We start from the raw sequence: 18708 nt of genomic DNA, 5'->3' as shown, positions 1-18708 counted from the left end.
ATGCTATTTATCCTCTCTCCTGGATCATCTGGGAACACAATCTCACACTGCAGAGAAGCTGTAAAATCCTCGGAGCTGAAGGGTTATGGAATTTAGATGGCTTTTTTAAAATCACTGTTCTTTTATTTTTCATGCTTCATAGTAAGCTTCTGGTGCACTAGTCCTTCCAGAAACATATGGAAACACCAATATGAATAATGACAAAAGATAATTATATATTTAGAACTAGAAAAGTGGCTAATGTTCAGCAAACCAAATGTCTTCATTTTATGTAAGATGAAACAGACCCCAAAAGGTGAAGTGATTTGACAAAAGTCACACAAGCGTTAAGTTTCAGTGGAGCTAGAATTTGAACTCAGAGCCTCTGACTCCAAATCCAGCACTCTTTCCACTAAATTGTGTTGTGGTTCCACTAGTATCCTGTTTGGGAAAAAAATGTTTAATTTGTTTAAATTTATTTATTATGAAACTTAATTTTTCTTCAACTTCAATTTGCAAAATGTTGTTATTATTTAGTCCTAACTCTTCAAGACCCTATTTGGGGTTTTCTTGACAAAGATACTAGAATGGTTTGTCATTCTCTTCTCCAGCTCATTTTACATATAAACAGATACAAAAAGGATTAAGTGATGTACCCAGGGTCACACAGCTAGTAAGTTTCTGAAGCTGGATTTGAACTCAGATCTTCCTGAATCAAGGCTCAGAATTCTATCTACTGAAGTACCTATACAACTTTACAAAGTAGCCATCATAATTTGAGCTCTCAAGAAATGTGTGACATTTTCCCATTGTAAAACATATTATTATCCATCATATTTCACATCTATCATATTATCATCATATTTTATTGTTCTTTCTAACTTTGGGATTCTTAAAAATGGACAATCTGATTCCTTGCTCCTTGTGTTGGAAAAAATTTATCTCATTTGTTAAGGACTCGTTGAGAGAGAAACAATGATGTAAATGGTAAATATTAGGTAGATAGAGACTTCCAAGCCTCCAGTCTCAGCAAATGAAATTACTCTAGATTGTGGAACTAGATTTTAGTGTTGGATTGTTATATTTTGCCTTGAGATATTAATTTTTATTCATTTAAAATATTTAATTTTTGTTTTGAAAGTGACCACCAAATATCATCTGCATCTTCAGTGGCACTTTCAAGAAGAAACAATTACAATTTAAAATTTTCCCTAATGTTAGCATTTAAAGACTAGCAAGCCTAATTCTTCCATAAGCGGTATAATGGAATGGAAAGAGGTCTTTGACTGAAGTCAGGAAACCTAGGTCCACGTGCTGGTCCTCATGGAATTTTGTATATGTTGGATAAATCACATGATCTGCTTGAGCTTCCTTATTGACTTCAAAGAGTTGTGAAGAATCATCATAGAACTTAAGACTTTATTGAAATGTGAGTTGAACTGCAATACTCCAACCAAACTTCGGTTACCTAAAACTCAACTTAGCAAACCATTATTAGCTACCTGCTATGTCCAAAACATGGTGATAAGTGTTGTGGATACAAAGACAAAAAGTAGTATTGAAAACATTCCTTGTCCTCAATAAGCTTATAATCTACTGGGAATATGTGTGTGGGGCGGGGAGGGTACTCTCTCTCTCTGCAGTATTTATCTATCTATCTATCTATCTATCTATCTATCTATCTATCTATCTATCTATCTATCTATCTATCTATCTTTGATCTATCTTACTTTGCATTTCAAAGTTCTTCCATGGCTCTCTAGTATTTCTAGAGTGGTAACATAACTTAAAATATAACATAACATTAAATTGTATTGTATTATATCACACAACAGTATATGATACATAATGATACATATATATCATAGGTTATATTTCTATATTACATAATATTATTCATAGTATATGGATATTATGTTATTCACATGCTATTAATAACATTATGGAATATTGTATAACATTATACAATAATGTAACATAATATTATATTGTATGACAACACCATATACACCATGCCAACATATATAGCATACATAAATAACATGATACAATATTATATAATTAATATATCATTGATGAATATTGTCTGATATTAAATTGCATTATTAATAAAACATATCATTGTAATGATTGGAATGATGCCACCTGCTGGAGACTTACTGTAGAAAAGCTGCACCACGAGGTGAAGGTCTTTGAGGGCAAGAACATGCAAGACACATGGCGTCAGGAAGTGACGTTTGCTAGTGGGAGGAAGAAGGGGAAGGCTGGCGCTCTGACTCGCTCTTTTCCTGTGGACTCTGGCGGAGAGCGGAGCTAGGAATGCTGTCTCCCTTTAATAGATAGATGAATGTAGGCCTTTCCTTCTCTCTTTACCAAATCCTTATTCTCCTTAATAAATGCTTAAAAGTCTAACTCTTGCTAAAGCTTATAATTTATTGGCGACCACTCATTAGATATTTTAGACAGAATAGCTAGAATTTTAGCCTTAACATCATATTAGACAACATAATACATTATATTATTTTGCATTACTATACATTTTGACATGTTATGGCATGGCTTGATGTGATATGATATGATAAATCATCTTAGCATTTAAGTCCCTCCATAATGTAAGGAATCTAGATGGCACAGTGGAAAGAAAGTGAGACTTAGAGTGAAGAAGACTTGAGTTCAAATTTGGCCTTAGACCCTTACTAGTTATATGACCCTGGGTAAATCACTTAAATCCCCTAGGCCTCAGCTTGTATCCTTCCTTATCTCTAAAATGAGGGTCACAGTAACACCTACCTTACCCAGTTGTGAAGATCAAATGAGTTATGATATGTAAAGTGCCTTGCAAACTTTAGTTAATAATAATCCATTCTTCCACTTTTATTTCCTATTATTTTCTTAGACATATTTTCCATTTCCACCAAATTGTCCTGCTGTCTATCCCCCATCCATGAGATTCTGCTTCTTCCCCTGCACCTTTCTCTAGGAATGACAGTTCCCCTTCACCACTGAATTGCAGGCTCCCTCATGTCCTTCAGTGTATAGACTAGATACCACCTCTCTCATGAGTCTTTTCTTTATCTCTCCATGTGTGAGCACTCTTCTCCTGTTTAATTCCCTTTGTGTAACATTAGCATTTACTTTTATTTGTATATGATCTAACTTTCCAGTAAAGTGAAAGCTTTTGTTTTTTTCCAGGTTAAGGACTATCTTTTTTTTTTCCCCTTTACAATTTCATCACCTGTATTGAATATTACAGGAACCAAATAAATGTTTGTTAATTTGAATTCAATTGAAAGTGCTTCTTTGTTTTATTTTTTTAAATATATCTAATAAGAGCTTTTGGAGGTAGACAATGTGCTGGAATAGAAAGTATGATGGCCCAGGAGTCACAAGCTTTAGGATCTATTCTTAGCTCTCTTCCTAAATAGCTTCGTAGCCATGGATTAGTCACCTAACCTTTCTGAACCTCCATTTCTCATCCGTAGAACTCTATAAAATGAGAAGATAAGATCATTAGACCTATAGTGATCCTTCTAGCTCTAAAATCCTGTGAAACTCATTAGTTCTAGTTGAGTTAGAGAGCTCTAATTAGTTAGCTTATAGTGATTCATGTTTATTTTTTCCACACAATGGACATAAAGATATTTTATACAATGAATGATGAATGTGAAAAAATTCTTTAAAAAAAGATTATTTTGAACATTCCTTTCATTTAGTTTTACTTAATAATGATGAAAAAAAGATGGCAACCTCTCTGAAAAGATCCAGACAAACCCCCGGAACATCTTTACACCTGGGTGGTGTTGCCTCAAAAGAAGTCAGAGAATGCTGTAAACACTGCCAAAATACAATTTATAAAAATCCATGTCAAAGAACAGGTGTTACTATTGGAAAGATGAATTCTCTACCTCTTCAGTCCACTCATAAATTTGAAACTCATAGATCTCTAAATTACATGTAAAAGGTCTATGTAGATTTATGTGTCCTTTATTACTTTCCTCCATGAAAAAGAAAAGGCAGATCATCTGTCCACATTTTGCCAACTGCTCTAAAACCATAGACACCAAGAAGCAGTAATGATCTGGATGCCAGGCCCCTCAGTGGCTTTCCATTGTACAGATGTTCCAGCACCTGGCTGTTGATGGCCACTGTTTTACAGCCCTTTTTGCTCTAAGTTAAAGGTTTGGCCATAACACTAGCATTCCATCTACAGATGGCTGTTATTACCACATAATTATTTTTAAATCTGATTTTTCTTTCAAATAATTTGCTGTTCTCAAATGTCACCTCCCTGTACAATATTGCTGAGATCAAAACTTCTTAGTTCTGGGTCTACAGTTAAGTGAGTACAAGAGTGACCTACTTTATAGTGATTGATAGGTCCTTGAGCAAGCATATATTGCTGTGTATGCATAGACCTATTCAAGCAATATTAAAATTATATTAAACTTATAAATAACTTCCTAGGTGAATAATGATAATGATTTTAAGTTTTATTTATAAATTATTATCTTGGCTTTTTTTCTAGGAAGAAAAAAGAAAGGAAGAAAGAAAGAAAAAATGAATGAAAGAAAGGAAGGAAGGAAGGAAGGAAGGAAGCAATAAAGAAAGAGAGAAAGAAAGAAAAAAGAAAGAAAGGAAGAATGAAAGGAAGGAAGGAAGAAAAGAAAAAAAATTAAGGGAAGGGGCAAGAGGGGAGAGATGAGGAGGGGAAAAAGGGAGTAATGAAGGAAGGAAAAAAGGTATTTGGGAAATATTGGAAAATTATTTTTATAGTTTTATAATGGAATATCATATAGTCTTTTCTGGAAAGAGTACATAAAGAAAAACAGTTGAGAAAGATATCTTACACTGAACTACAGAGAGGAGACCACCTATGCCCATATATACATAAATATGCATATATACATATATATGTATTTCTGTACTACCTTTACCTGTTCTTTAATCAAGTTTGTTCATTGTTTGGGGGAGATTGTTTATGTGCATATATATGTATGTATGTTTAGGGGTAGACTTGTGATTTCATTAATGCAGAGAATTCCTAGTATGAAAAGTCCCTCAACCAATACAACTTTACTGTAACAGACTTTTTGAAAGCCTGGGGTGCTGAGGTTAAGTGACTTGCCTCTGGTCATATAATTAGTATGAGATTCCAATACTAGTCTTCCTGACTACAAGGCCAGCTCTCCATGCACTATACCATGTTGCCTCTTGCCATCGCTATACCCTATTACTTTATGAAACTGTGATTTGAACTTTAAAATTTGAAAAAGAGAGTTAATTCTGAATGTCCAAATAGATGTGATGAATTTCATTATTGTTAGAAAAAATAGAAAAACTATCATTTATGATTTTCATTCTTTAGCAGGATGTTGTTGATGATGCCTTTAATTTCAATGTTTTGTTTTGAAGGCTGTTTTTGCAGTTTGTAAACAAGTACTAATGAATCCATCTATGTAATAATGTGTTTTCTATTGCATAGTACCCAAAACAGGGCTATTGTTTAGTAAAATAATAAAAAAATAGGGTAACAATTACTTCTTGATGATGATGCTAGAATAGGCTAAAAATCAGAAGACTTGGGTTGTGAAAAGTTTTGACAATATTAATTTACATTGTGACCTCAGGACAATAATCTCCATCTCAGTCAATACTTTGGCTTCTCCATCAGACGAACATAGTTCACTTCAATTATCCTTTTGATATTTGGGGATTGTGGTATTTTAAGATCCTTTAATAATCATAATGTATCCACCACCCTATTAAAATATTTTACAGATTACAGACTTTACAGATTCACTTTTCATGTGACTACATTACAGGCTACTGGGGCGGAGGGAGGTGGAAAAACTCCATTTTTGAGGTTGGTGTAATTTCCAGAAAGTTAATTCATGGGTATGGATGAACCTGACACCACAATTAAAACTTCAGTGAATTAAGATTTATAGGTCCCAAGAACTGTCTGTCTTTACATGTTTTCTAATCAATTTTCTTCATTGTTTTGGTGATTTTGTGTATATATGTGTGTGCATATGGGTATTTGAATGTGTGTGCACATGCATGTTTAGGTATATATATATATGAGTCCATGTGTTTGTACACATACATGCTTGATGTGTCTGGATGTGTGCATATTTACACAGTAGCTCTCTATGGCCATGGGAAATACATTTTCTCAGGCAGTGTGCCCTTTGCCAAGAAATCACAATCTCTACTCACATTTATCTTGATCTGCTTCAACTCCTTCACTCTCAGTGTCACTTGGCAAAATCCATGGCCGATGAACAAGCTGCAAATGCTTTAAAGAATCCTCCTGCCAGAGAGAATTCATATTAGATACAAGTGTACAGGAGAACCAGTTGTGCATGTGGGTGAATATATTTGGTTCCATGAGCCAAGCCCTCCATGATTTTATGACTTTCACATCACAGTTTTTCCTCTTACTCTAGGCTCATTTTGCTCTTTGAGTTTACCTTTTCATAAGATTTAGAGCATTACCATAGGGATTAAAATACCCTGTATATGTTGTTTCTTGAATTAATATTTTATGTTTTTCTTGGTACTCATTTTAGAAGTATAAACATTCCATGAATATGGAACGTGAAATTTTCTTCATTGTCATTTGGGCTATTAACATATAATTAGGAAATATTTGAGTCATAAGGGATCTAAAATATCATAATTCCAACCCCTTGACTTATCTATTTTTGAAGAAACTTCCTCTTAAATCAGCTACATGTTTCTGTTTTTGAAGCAGCAAGAATTATTTATTTTTTCGATTCACCAAATATTTGTTAAGCCTTTAATATGTCAGTTGATATAGAGGAATATAAAGTCAAAGAAAAAATATATACTATTTTGAAGGGATATCATCCTGCCTGCAGAAAAGGTTTCACATTGGGAATTATTAGCAGCTGCTAGATGGAGATTGTGGAGTCAGGTTATACAAGACAACAAAGCCAAAGAGCTCAGGAAACACTAGGAAAAGGTACAATTCTTCATTATTCAGGAGGTCTGTGTTTTGTGTTAGATTAATATGAGCTCTTAAGTATCTTGGAGCTCAAAGTGTATGATTATGTTATTCTAGAAGATGAGAATCTGTAGAAAAAAAGAAAGACTGGCTAGGGAAAGATGAGAGATGTTTACAGCTGTGCGTGTCTTTTAGTCATAACCAACAGCCTATGGATTTATTTCTGAATTAAGTTCCCTCTTGGTTGTGCTTACAATTGTCCAAAACTTTGCATCTTGACTCAGTTGCCTTCTCACTCTGAAACATCTCCCTGCTCCTCTGGCTCCCTTTTACCATTTGTGAGTTCCTCTTGAGGGCTTCCATTTGGAGGATGGACACAGGCAAGCCATGTCTTGTTCTCTTCCCAGCTGTTCTCTCTAGACTTTGTCACCATGTCCACATGCATGTTCACTTCCACACAGACTTTTCAGCTAACTTTTTGTATGTTGTCATTTCCCATCAGAATGTTAGCTTCCCGAGGGCAGGAGTTATCTTCCACCTGCTCATATATTTGTATTCCCAATACTTAGTATAGTACCTGGCACATAGTAAGAATTTAATCATTGCATATTGTCTGCTGCCAGAATGAATATTTGTTGTTGCTGACAATTATGATGAGATTTGTTACACATCAATGCTTGTTTGTGTGTTTTCAGATAATTTCTATTTTCTTCACTAGCATTCTTTATTATGAAGAATGTTTTAAAGAGATTTCAAATGATAGCAATAAGAAACAGAGATGATGGGTGAAGAAAAATATGATGTTCATTGGCAGTTTCCCCAAGATTTATTTGTTGTTGTTTTTTTGTTTGTTTGTTTTTTAAAAGCTGCTGTTCCTTAAAGTTAATTGGGAATCCAGATGACAACATAGAACAATTAATGTCAATTTCTATTAGACTTGACAAGATTATATTTCTGAGATGTTTGCCAATTGGAAAATAAAATATATCTACTTATATACTGATGGAAATAAATTAATTAGCATTTGGGGCAAGAAGTTGAAAGTAGAAAGACACAACTTTCATATATACATTATATGTATTTATTTGGATTTCTATTTTCTTTTTAAATGTACACTGAAAAATAATTATGCCTTCTCATTAGTCAAAGTCTATTTCCCCTACTTCCTACTCCTAGAAGCCCTTAAAAGCTCCCACTTCTGCTCTAAACTGCTCCCCGCCTCAATGACAATACCCTCATCTTCCACTGTGATGAAGCTCAGAGAGGGATGAGACAGGATGAGAGGAAAAGATTGTAAGGAAACCAATTCTCCCCACTCCAAACCATTTGGGTGGATATAAGAAGACCCTCCCCATAAACAGACCAGAAGGAAAATTTTAAAGGGCCAGGAGAGATGGGGCATTAGAAGATAAAAGGCCTATCTAATCTGATGGGGGGGGAGTCTCCCCTCACTATGGAGTGGGGTAGACAGAGGAAACAAAAAGATCCGGAAAGCAGAGGAAACCTGAAGGATCAATGAGTAGAGAGAATAAAGTCAGTGAGAAGTGGGCTTGAAATAAAGGTTAAAGGAAATGAATAAGCTTAATGAACAAATTACATACTTTTTAGAAAATTGGAGTTATTTTGAATATTAAGATATGCTTCCAGGGTGTCTCAGCATTTTCAAGCAATGGGGACATTTTTTTCTTTGTGTGAACATAATTTTATGGTTCCCCTTGCAAAATATAGAGACCCATGACAACTAAAATCAGTAAAGAGAAAGAGACAGTTTATCCAGTTAGATTTAGGCCCACTGGATCTTTCTTTAGATTTTCTTTAGTCAGGGAATTGAGAATATGAACCAAAACTCAGAAACTCTCAGCTTCTTCATACTATGCTCCTTATGCCTAGGCCTCCACCTTTGACTAGCAACTACATCTCTACTTTGGGCCCCTGGGACTGGGATTGGTCAAAGGTTCATCACAACAACCTCAATTCAGATGTGCCCCACTGTGTCTTACCAACAATATACACACCAAGCTCCTGCATCCAGGCCACTGTCTTTCATGGCAGTCCAACTCTACTCTGAGCCCTTGGACACCTGTTTGGTGAGCCTGACTCAGATCCTCCACAATGCCATTCCTTCTTATCTTTTACTTCTTGCTTTAACTATGCTGACTAAAGCACTCCATCCTGGCCACCCCAGCCCCATATGTGTTGTCTACCCCAGTTAGAATGCAAATTCTTTGAGGGCAGGAGACTATCTTTCTTTTTATATTCGTCTCTCCATTGTCTGGCATCCAGTAAATGCTTTTGCATTTATTCATTCAAAGGATCTCATAGGCAGTTTGTTCCAGCCCTAGTATAAATAGAATTCTCTTCTTCTACAATATCCATTTAAATCCTGATGGCTTCTCCCAACAAACTGTGTTCCTGCTGGATACTGAAGAAACAAAAACCATAGCCTCCGAATCTAGGAAATTATAATCTGGACACTTGACCTAATGTTTTTTCATGTTTTGGTTGTTATTTTAATATGAGTTTTTTTTAAGATTCATAATTTAGTACACTTTGTTGAAATGTGTCAATATTCCTTCCATCATGAACTACTTTCACATTAATGCTGTGTATTGTGAGATTTAAAATTGGATATTAGATCATAAATCTCCCCTACTTAACTTTTCCCTTAGTTTATCTTCCAGACTAGTAAATGGAAGAAGCTTCTGGTTTTCTAAATAGAGCCTTTATTGTATATAAGGTGTTGTTGATTAGAAGGATAGGAAAATAGACATACAGTACAAATCGTCTTAAATCTAGGCTTAATCTATATTCCTTATAAAAACTCACCAAACCGAAAAGGCCACCTTTGGAGAGAGGGAGACCGTCTGTGCCGCGCCGCCAGGAGTCCCGCCAAGCAGCCAAAAAGGCCTACTCTCCTTCTCTCCCCCCGGAAGTCAAAAACCCGGCAGGCAGTCTGACATGCGCAGCAGGCGGACTGTTCATCTCCTCCCCAAAAGGGTGGTCCTTGAAAAACTGGCGTCTTTCAGTTATCCTAACCGACTGTTAAAAACTTTCATATTTTACCACAGTATCATCACGGCAAAGTGTGGAGGAGAACCTTGGACTTGTAATTCTAACACAGTAACATTTCTTGTAACTAAAAGTAAGAATGCTTTCACTCAGAATTCCTTGCAAGAACAGAACATTCAACTTTTTTTTTTTTTTGCTTTTTGTACAATTTTTTGTTGAAATCAAATACTTCAACCGTCTTCTTGGGAACAGATAGGTTAGAGGTGATCATGGAAACAAAAGTTTTAAATAAAAGAAAAATCATTGTAAGCTATTTAGCCTTTGAACCTGAAATACTAAGGCCTGCTTGTACCAGAAAAGACATAACCTATAAATCTGTTACTCTATTTCTCTCCTTATCCTGAGTAAGGGTATTAAGCAATAATAGAGATTTCTTTCCAGCTGTAATGGCTTTGCTCCTGAAGAGATAAGCAACATTCAGCTTTTTCCAATGTAGAGTAAGTTACATAAAGTACAAAAGGAAATATTAAATGTCTAAAATCTGTAGGTTGGGAAGGATTTTTTCTGAGCATTGAATTATTGTTTTATAGACATAATAAAGTGATTTGTCTGTGATTTTTTAAATGTTTTACTTCAGTTTGCCCTTGAACAGAGCAAGTAATATAACACACCTGCTTGTGTTTGCCATGCCAACAGGGAGGCCTGCATGTGTGCAGAAACTCAGATCAGCAGACAACTTGTAATTCTTTTTGATACGGGTCATGGAGCTAAAATCATGAACATTTTTTAAAAAACTTAACAGCTAACATGTTAATCTTTGCCAACTTACTAAAAAACCTCAAGCTGTGAAAGATTATAAAAGTAAACTTTCAAATATCAATGAACACCTTTGGTTGATATTACTATGGGTTTCTTTTAAAGAGGGATACTATTAATAAAAGCAAAAAAAATAACAACAATAAGAAAGAATTGATATCCATATAGTGGCTTAAGGTTTGCAAAGCACTTACATGTAGACTTTTGGGATACTATATATTATGATTTCAGCTAAACCTCACAAAAACTCATAGATAGGGATTACAGGTATTTTTAGCCCCATTTTGAAGATGAGGAAACTGAGACTCAGAGAAGGTAAGCATCTTGCTTACAGTCAAACAGCTAGAAAATGTCAGAGGGGGTATTTGAATCCAGGCCTTACTGACTGCCGTTCTGGCACTCAACTATATACTTCACTAGGCCTTTTCCTCAATCACTGTGAATTGCAAATAATGAAAATATCTAGAGTAGAGACATGCTAAGAATCAGAGACAGAAAGTGATGTATACTCCTGAGTGAACACTTCATCCCACCCACTGACAATATAACTATTAAAAAAAAAGTCTGTACCACCTAATTCACAGAGTTTCTAAATACAATCAAGAAGGTATTTTACATCATGTGGGATGTCCCTCTATCACATTTTCCTGAAACTTATATACATCTATAGTTTAAAATCTGGTGAGCCTAGTTATTCTAGCTATCCACTTCTGTTTTGATTCTAAGTATGACAATGATCCTGTAACGATTGGAATGACGCCACCTGCTGGAGACTTACTGTAGAAGAATTCCGCCCATGAAGTGAAGGTCTTTGAGGGCAAGACCAGGAGTCTTTTCTTTGGCATCAGGAAGTGACGCAGGCTAGTGGGAGGAGGAAGGAAGAGACTGGCGCTTGGTCTCGCGCTCTTTCCTTTGGACTCTGTTGGAGAGCGGAGCTAGAAATGTGCTCTCCCTTTAATAGATAGGAATCTAGGCCTTTCTCTCTCTTTACCAAAATTCTTATTCTCCTTAATAAATGCTTAAAACTCTAACTCTTGCTAAAGCTTATAATTTATTGGCGACCACTCATTGGATATTTGAGACAGACTAGCTAGAATTTTAGCCCTTAACAATCCTCTTGAAAGCTACCAGGAATCTCTTAACTGCTGATCTACTAACATGGTCTCAGTCCTCATTCTCTTGACTTTTGGCATCCATTCCTTCTTCTTTGACCCTCTCTTTCCCTTGCATGTCAACACACTGCTCTCTCTTTGTTCTCCTCACATTTAGGTGACATATTATCGCCCCCCCTCCAAAAAAAGTCACATCTCCTGGCCCCTTAGTGGGGTATTCCCACAAGCTTCCTTCCTGGTTCTTCTATGTCTTTATGTGCTTCCCTGGAAATCCTGTCAGCTACCATGGGTTCAATGATCATCTATATGCAGATTACTCCCAAATCCCTATATCCATCCATAATAGCTCCATAATAGCTCTGCTGTACAATAATTCAGCTACATAGTGGCCCATCATTAACTTCTTGTTATACAGATAGAGATTCAACTGGATGTCCTGCCAATATATCAAACTCAATATGTGCCAAGCAGAATCTGTCCCTCCTTCAAAATTCCCATAATTCTGTTAAATTTCCTACCATCATCCCTGTCTACCAGATTCATAGCTAGAGTTATCCTTAACTTTTCTCTCTCCCTGTATTCAGTCACTATATTCACTATATTCAGTCTCCCTATATTCAAGTCTCACTGATTCTCCACAATATTTTTCTCATCTATATCCCTCTCTCCACTTAAGGGGCTCAGAGCTAACAAAAAGAATAAAGTAAATGGAAGTGTTTATATAAGAAAATCCATCTGGGAAATGAGCCAATAGTAGTCAATAGGAGATAGTTAAGAATGGTTGAAAAAAATATGATCAACACCCCCTCCCCCAATCACTGCTACACTTACTTGTGTACATGTTATATTTTCCAACTTCTAGTAAAATCTAACTTCCTTAAGGGCAAAGATTTTCATTTTTGTCTTTTTATATCCAGTGCAAATAGTACATGCATTATGCATAGCATAATGTGTTGTACATTATATTCACTTACATTTATGGAGTTTTTTTAACATCTTCATATTTCAAGATGGATTAATGGAACAAAGATGACAAGTCCCCACTCATATTTAATACAACATAAACAAACCATAGGAACTTAAATTTAGTACTAGAAGGACCCTTAGAGATCATCTGATCTAATAACTCTAAAAATGAGGAAACTAAGACTCAGGGAAGCTGAATTACTTATCTGAGATCCCAGAGCTAGTGAATAGCTTGAATTCAAACCAAGTTCCTTTCATTTTAGATCTGTCTCTACTTGCTGCCTTTTCTTAGGATAAACAAGGTAGAAAAACAAATATTGGCACTAAAATACATCTAAGACATTCTGGCTCACATCACCAAGACTCCCATTTTGGGATGAAATAGTTCTTAATAGAACAAACATTTTTAGAAGTATAACTAGTATACTAAGCCCCATTAAGACCGAATATTTTTATATAATTCTTCTGTAATCCAAGGCCAACACTAGCTAGCCTTCTAGAATTGTTTGATTCAATCCAACAATCATTTATTAAGCAATTGTTGTATATATAGCAAATTATTAGGCAATGGGAGAGATAAAAGATTTAGAGGATACTTGATTCCTGCCATTATGACAAAGTCCAATAGTGGGACATTACATTTATACAAAAAAAAATTAAAAAAAAACCTAGACCTATGATTTCATCACTATGGGAAGGTCTGTGTGAGGAACTTTCTCTACAAGCATCTGTTCTGCAATTTAGAGTCTTAGGGATTTGTCTTACAACAAATAACTCGTACTTCAGGAATCCATGGTTTCATAATTACCATCACCAATACACATTACAACCCCTACAACAGTTAGCAATTCAATTTTCATGAATTTCTATGGCTTTTGAAACAATTCTACCACCTGGTAACCAGTCTTCTGGTGATAGACTTCTCTTCACTTGTCTAGGCAGGACTTCCAGTGACAGATCTATTGTCTACCATCACCTGTATCTTACCAAGAGACTCAGTAGTTCTGTAGAACCCTGAAGACCTTTTTTTCCACCAGAAAACAAAAGGAGAAGAGTGCCTCACAGAAGGGTAGGAATGGTTAAAAGTGCCAGATGCCTAAAGGTCAAAGAGGATGAGGGCTAAGAAGGGGCCTTGGGTTTAAAGATAAGGAGGAACTGATGACCTTTAAGAGAGGAATTTCAGTACTAGGAGAAGAAACTAGATTTGATGGGGTGGAGAAAGTTATATAGACTATTTCTACATAACATTTGACATTGAAGTAAAGAAGATGGAATAATGATTGAATAGAGTAGAAAAGGCCTTTTTTTGTATCACCACCTCTTATTGCAGGGTATGGTACAAAGGAGATGCTTAGTAAATTTTAGCTGATTGACTGCCATATTTGTAAGAAAACGGGAGTTAATGGAGAAGATGAAAATGAAGATGGAGGAGAGAGAGGTTGGAAGGGGGATATATTGACAGTCAGATTTATGTTCTGAAACAGTTGGCAGGGATGGAGCAGAGATAGCTTTTCCCAAGGCAAGAATAAAAGAGAAAATGTTATGGTGATATGAGATGTTTTGGGGGGGGGGGCGAATTCATGGCAACTACTATTAGATGGTCTCATTCATTTCAATCAGGTAGGAGGCAATTATTTTGCCTAAATGTAGAAGGTGGGTTTACGGAAAAAAAAAAAAAAGCACTGACAGGGATAGTTATGTGGCTCAATGGATAGAGCACTAGCCCTGGGGTCAGGAAGACTTAAGTTAAAAAATAGCCTCAGACACTTACCACCTGGGAAAGTCACTTAACCCGAATTACCTTTAAAAACAAACAAACAAAAAACCAAAACAAACCAAACCAAAACAAAACACTGTCTGTAGGAATAGAAGCCCTGGGTAAACTATTCTTTATTCTGCACCTCTAAAATTTCCTAACTGGGTAACAAACAGTCATCAGGTCACAACTTCTTTAAATCTCAGTTTCCTCATGGAGATAGAAATCATTGTATTCTTATATGTAAAGTATCTATAAGGTAATGATTGTATTACCTTAGAATATATGAATTATCTAAGTCTCTAAATCCCTTTGAAAACTTAAAATACTATATAAAAGGTAGCAAGCATAAGACTTATATTAATAATAAATTTATTTCATAAAAAACATGAGTCAAATCTAACTTGAATTTTAGCTAAGTCATTATCTTCCTCTTAGCACTGATTTCCGTCTAAAGAAAAATTCCCAATTTTGTGTGGTTAAAGTTGACTCTCAGGGGCAGCTAGGTGGCGCAGTGGATAGAGAACCGGCCCTGGAGTCAGGAGTACCTGAGTTCAAATCCGGCCTCAGACACTTAACACTTACTAGCTGTGTGACTCTGGGCAAGTCACTTAACCCCAATTGCCTCACTAAAAAAAAAAAAAAAAAAGTTGTCTCTCCATGTGAGATTAAATCACCAAGGAGAGACTTTTATCTGAATGGAGTTGTCCAAGTTGTAGCAGGAAGAGAAAGAAAAGACTGGAAGTATAGGCACTACAGCTTTAGTTACATTGGGCCCTTAGCACAATGGCATAGAGTAGGCACTTAATAAATGCTTATATAATGACTAATTTGAGTTGTAATATGTGCTAAACAAAAATAAATGTTAGGGGGCGGCTAGGTGGTGCAGTGGATAAAGCACCGGCACTGGATTAAGGAGTACCTGAGTTCAAATCCGGCCTCAGACACTTGACATTTACTAGCTGTGTGACCCTGGGCAAGTCACTTAACCCCCGTTGCCCCACCAAAAAAAAAAATGTTTACAAAGTCAGTTTTAGTGAAAACTGGCAGACCCCACATGGGAGAAAACATTTTATTGTTAGGTTTATTTTCATAGCATTGGAAAAGACAAACTAGGGTAAATAATGCCAAAAGGCATAAAGACAAGGGCAGGCCAACACAGTCATTATGGTTTATGACTACCACTGTCACAACAGACTTTGAGACGTGTATGCATTACTCAAAACATTCATATTTGTAGGCAGGAGATGGAGTAATTCAAATTCATTCATTCTTGTTTATAGTTTTGTTGTGAAGGATTATCATTTGTTAACTCAATTACTGACAAGTGTCATTATATAAAAATATTGGGTGAGTCCAGGGATTGAGTGAAGGAAAGAGAGCTCTGAATCACTCACACATACTTGGGGAATTTAAGCACATTAGCTCACTGAAATGACTATAAGAAATTAAATTCATTACAGTTTGTCCCCTATAACAAATAATTAAAATCAAACATTAAAATAAAAACAAAACTCTAAAAATGTTGCTAATTATACTTTTACATTCCACCAAATTTGCTATTTTAGCCCCTACTTATTCAACCAGTTTTGTTCAAGCATTATAGAGGAGAATCTTTATCTGAATCCAAAGGAAAAGAATTCTTTTGAAAAAATAATCCATCAGTATATGATACAGAGTGGCGGGACATGGAAGATTATAAAGCCCAGCTTTTATGAAATGATCTATTGAATTAAAATGTTCATGATTCTAAGAGTAGGATTAATTTTCTCCTAAATGAGCTATAAGTTTGAATAGCATTTATTCTAGGAAAAAACAAACAAACAAGCAAACAGATGTATTTCACTCAATCCATTTTTCTACACTGAGGTCAAATAGAATAGAAAAAGACCTATGTAAGGCCATAGAGAGATTCTCTCTCTCATCTTTTTATTTTATTTTATTGAAATCGATTCTGCCCTTTGGCGGGGGCAGCTAAGTGACACAGTGGATAGAATACTGGCCATGGAGTCAGAAGGACCTGGGTTCAAATACAGACTCAAACACTTACCAGCTGTATGATACTGCATACGTCACTTTAACCCTGTTTGACTCATTATCATCATCTGTAGAATAAGCTAGAGAAGGAAATGGCAAACCACTCCATCATCTTTGCCAAGAAAACCCCAGAAGGCATCAGGAAAAGTTGGACATGATTAATTGACTTAACAACAATGGAGTCAAAGGTGGATTCTTAAGGATTGTGAAGCTTTCAAAGTGAGATTCTACTATTGTGGCACCTCTTCTCAAGACAACTCAAAAGAACTTGTCATATTCCCACCTCCATGTATTTACTACACTTCTTTAATATATTCTCCCAATTTTCTTTTCTTTTTCTTTCTTTCTTTCTTTTTCTTGTTTTTTTTTCTTGTTTGTTTGTTTGGCTTTTTGGCAGGGCAATGAGGTTACTTGCCCAGGGTCATATAGCTAGTAAGTGTCAAGTTTCTGAGGCCAGATTTGAACTCAGGTCCTCCTGAATCCAGGGCTGGTGCTTTAACCACTACATCATCTAGCTGCCCCCCTTGCTCCCAATTTTCTACAAAAAATTATTATTACTTCTCCTGTCCTATCCAACTTTTCCTGTTTCTAACTTGTTATCATTTTTTCTTTTTGTCCTAGCTTAACACAAGTGTTTTATGTACTTATTCTTTTTCCTTCATTGCAAAATCTAATCTTCATCTTCTTTCTAGAAGGTCTTTATAGGCTTCAAATGTGGATACAGAAATCAGTCATTGAAAGAATAATGAGACTTTTTCTTCAAATTCTTGCCTCAAGTTGATGTCGATCATTCTTATCCTCAAACAAGGAAATGTTGAGGAATGGAAGAAGCCAGTCCAAAGAACAATAAGTGAGAGTTCCTTGACACAACTATTTTTTCCCGAGGAAGTCTCAAGAGGAAAACAATCACTAAGAATTCTATCTTAAAATACCTAGAAGTTCTATTCCACACTACTCTCCTCTCTAAAAAAGTTTGTTGATTTATAGCCGCCCCTTAAAAAACATGTAAAGACATTTTCTCTGACTTCCAACCCAATATCCAATTTAATCAGATGATTGAATTAGGGCAGGGATAGTGGCTAGTGGAGATAGTCCAAGTATAACAATTTTTGTTCATCTTTGTAGCCCCAAAATTCTTTATTATAGACATTCAAACAATAATTGGAGGAAGGAAGGAAAGAAAGAAGCAAGGAAGGAAGCAAGAAAGCAAGTAAGGAATTCCATTATGTGATTAGCATGCTAGCACTAATCCATGATTAGTATTGAGAATAGCTATCACACAGAATATAGGGATGATTTAATGCAGAAGGGATTTCCATGATGGAAAATGGAGCCTATTGCTTTTACATTTCTTCTGGCAACTGATACTGTTTGTGATAAGACGATTATTATTCATAACATGTGGGCAGTGCTGAGGAACATGAAGCCAATGGACTAAATTAAAAGAAACTGGTTTCAGACGGCCTTACAAATTCTCCTTAAAACTCACATCTTCCATGAAGTTTTTCAGTGAGAGTCCCCTACTGGAGGCTTCTCCCTAAAGGCAAACAGGAAGAGAGGTTGAAAGAAAAGTCAGGAGGCTGATCAAAAAAGAAGAGTAACAAAATGGAGGAGGGGGGTTGGGAAGGGAGGGTTGAGGAATAATTCCACCTCCTCAACACTTCCTCACTTATTCAGCTGGTACACATCTGTGTTATGATAGCAGTAAGGTAATTTGGTATGTCCTCTCACTCTGAAAAAGATATTAACTCTTTCATGATCATAGGATAGAATTTCTGGGAACAGTGGTTCTCATGTTGTAATTTACACTTAAGAGGAACTGTCTAAAATTTAACACTTTAATAAAATTTTTTCAAACTAATTTAATAATCATAAAGGTCAGATTTTGCAAATAAAGTGATAATTCCATGATTAGATCAACTGTCTTGTCACAAGTTATCTAAACTTGAAACATTTTAAAGAAACAAAACATGATATAAGCCTGTTTTTCCAAAAATTTAAATCTAGTAGATATCTCCTAAAAGTTAACATACAAGACCAGTTTCTCTACTATGTGGACCCTT

At 35.7% G+C, this 18708-nt stretch overlaps 1 protein-coding gene across 5 annotated transcripts in view; it reads right to left on the bottom strand.

Annotated features, from left to right (window-relative positions):
* C1H8orf34 (chromosome 1 C8orf34 homolog) overlaps window positions 1-18708 on the bottom strand; it is a 457453-nt gene that overhangs the window by 20835 nt on the left and 417910 nt on the right. For 2 of the 5 annotated variants that reach the window (XM_043968396.1, XM_043968425.1), the window contains 3 exons: window positions 18135-18182; window positions 6199-6292; window positions 2256-2309 (listed from right to left, as the gene is read on the bottom strand). In XM_043968396.1, the coding sequence (XP_043824331.1) occupies window positions 2293-2309; window positions 6199-6292; window positions 18135-18182 (159 nt within the window). In that variant the 3' untranslated portion in view covers window positions 2256-2292. Of the gene's footprint in view, window positions 1-2255; window positions 2310-6198; window positions 6293-18134; window positions 18183-18708 lie in introns of those variants that run through there. The other 3 variants (XR_006353330.1, XM_043968402.1, XM_043968410.1) reach the window with 2 other exon arrangements.

Source organism: Dromiciops gliroides, chromosome 1 (assembly GCF_019393635.1).
Source record: "Dromiciops gliroides isolate mDroGli1 chromosome 1, mDroGli1.pri, whole genome shotgun sequence".
In the NCBI taxonomy this organism is placed as follows: domain Eukaryota; kingdom Metazoa; phylum Chordata; class Mammalia; order Microbiotheria; family Microbiotheriidae; genus Dromiciops; species Dromiciops gliroides.
The sequence above is the reverse complement of the archived record's forward strand: the minus strand, read 5'-3'. Positions and strand labels throughout refer to the sequence as shown.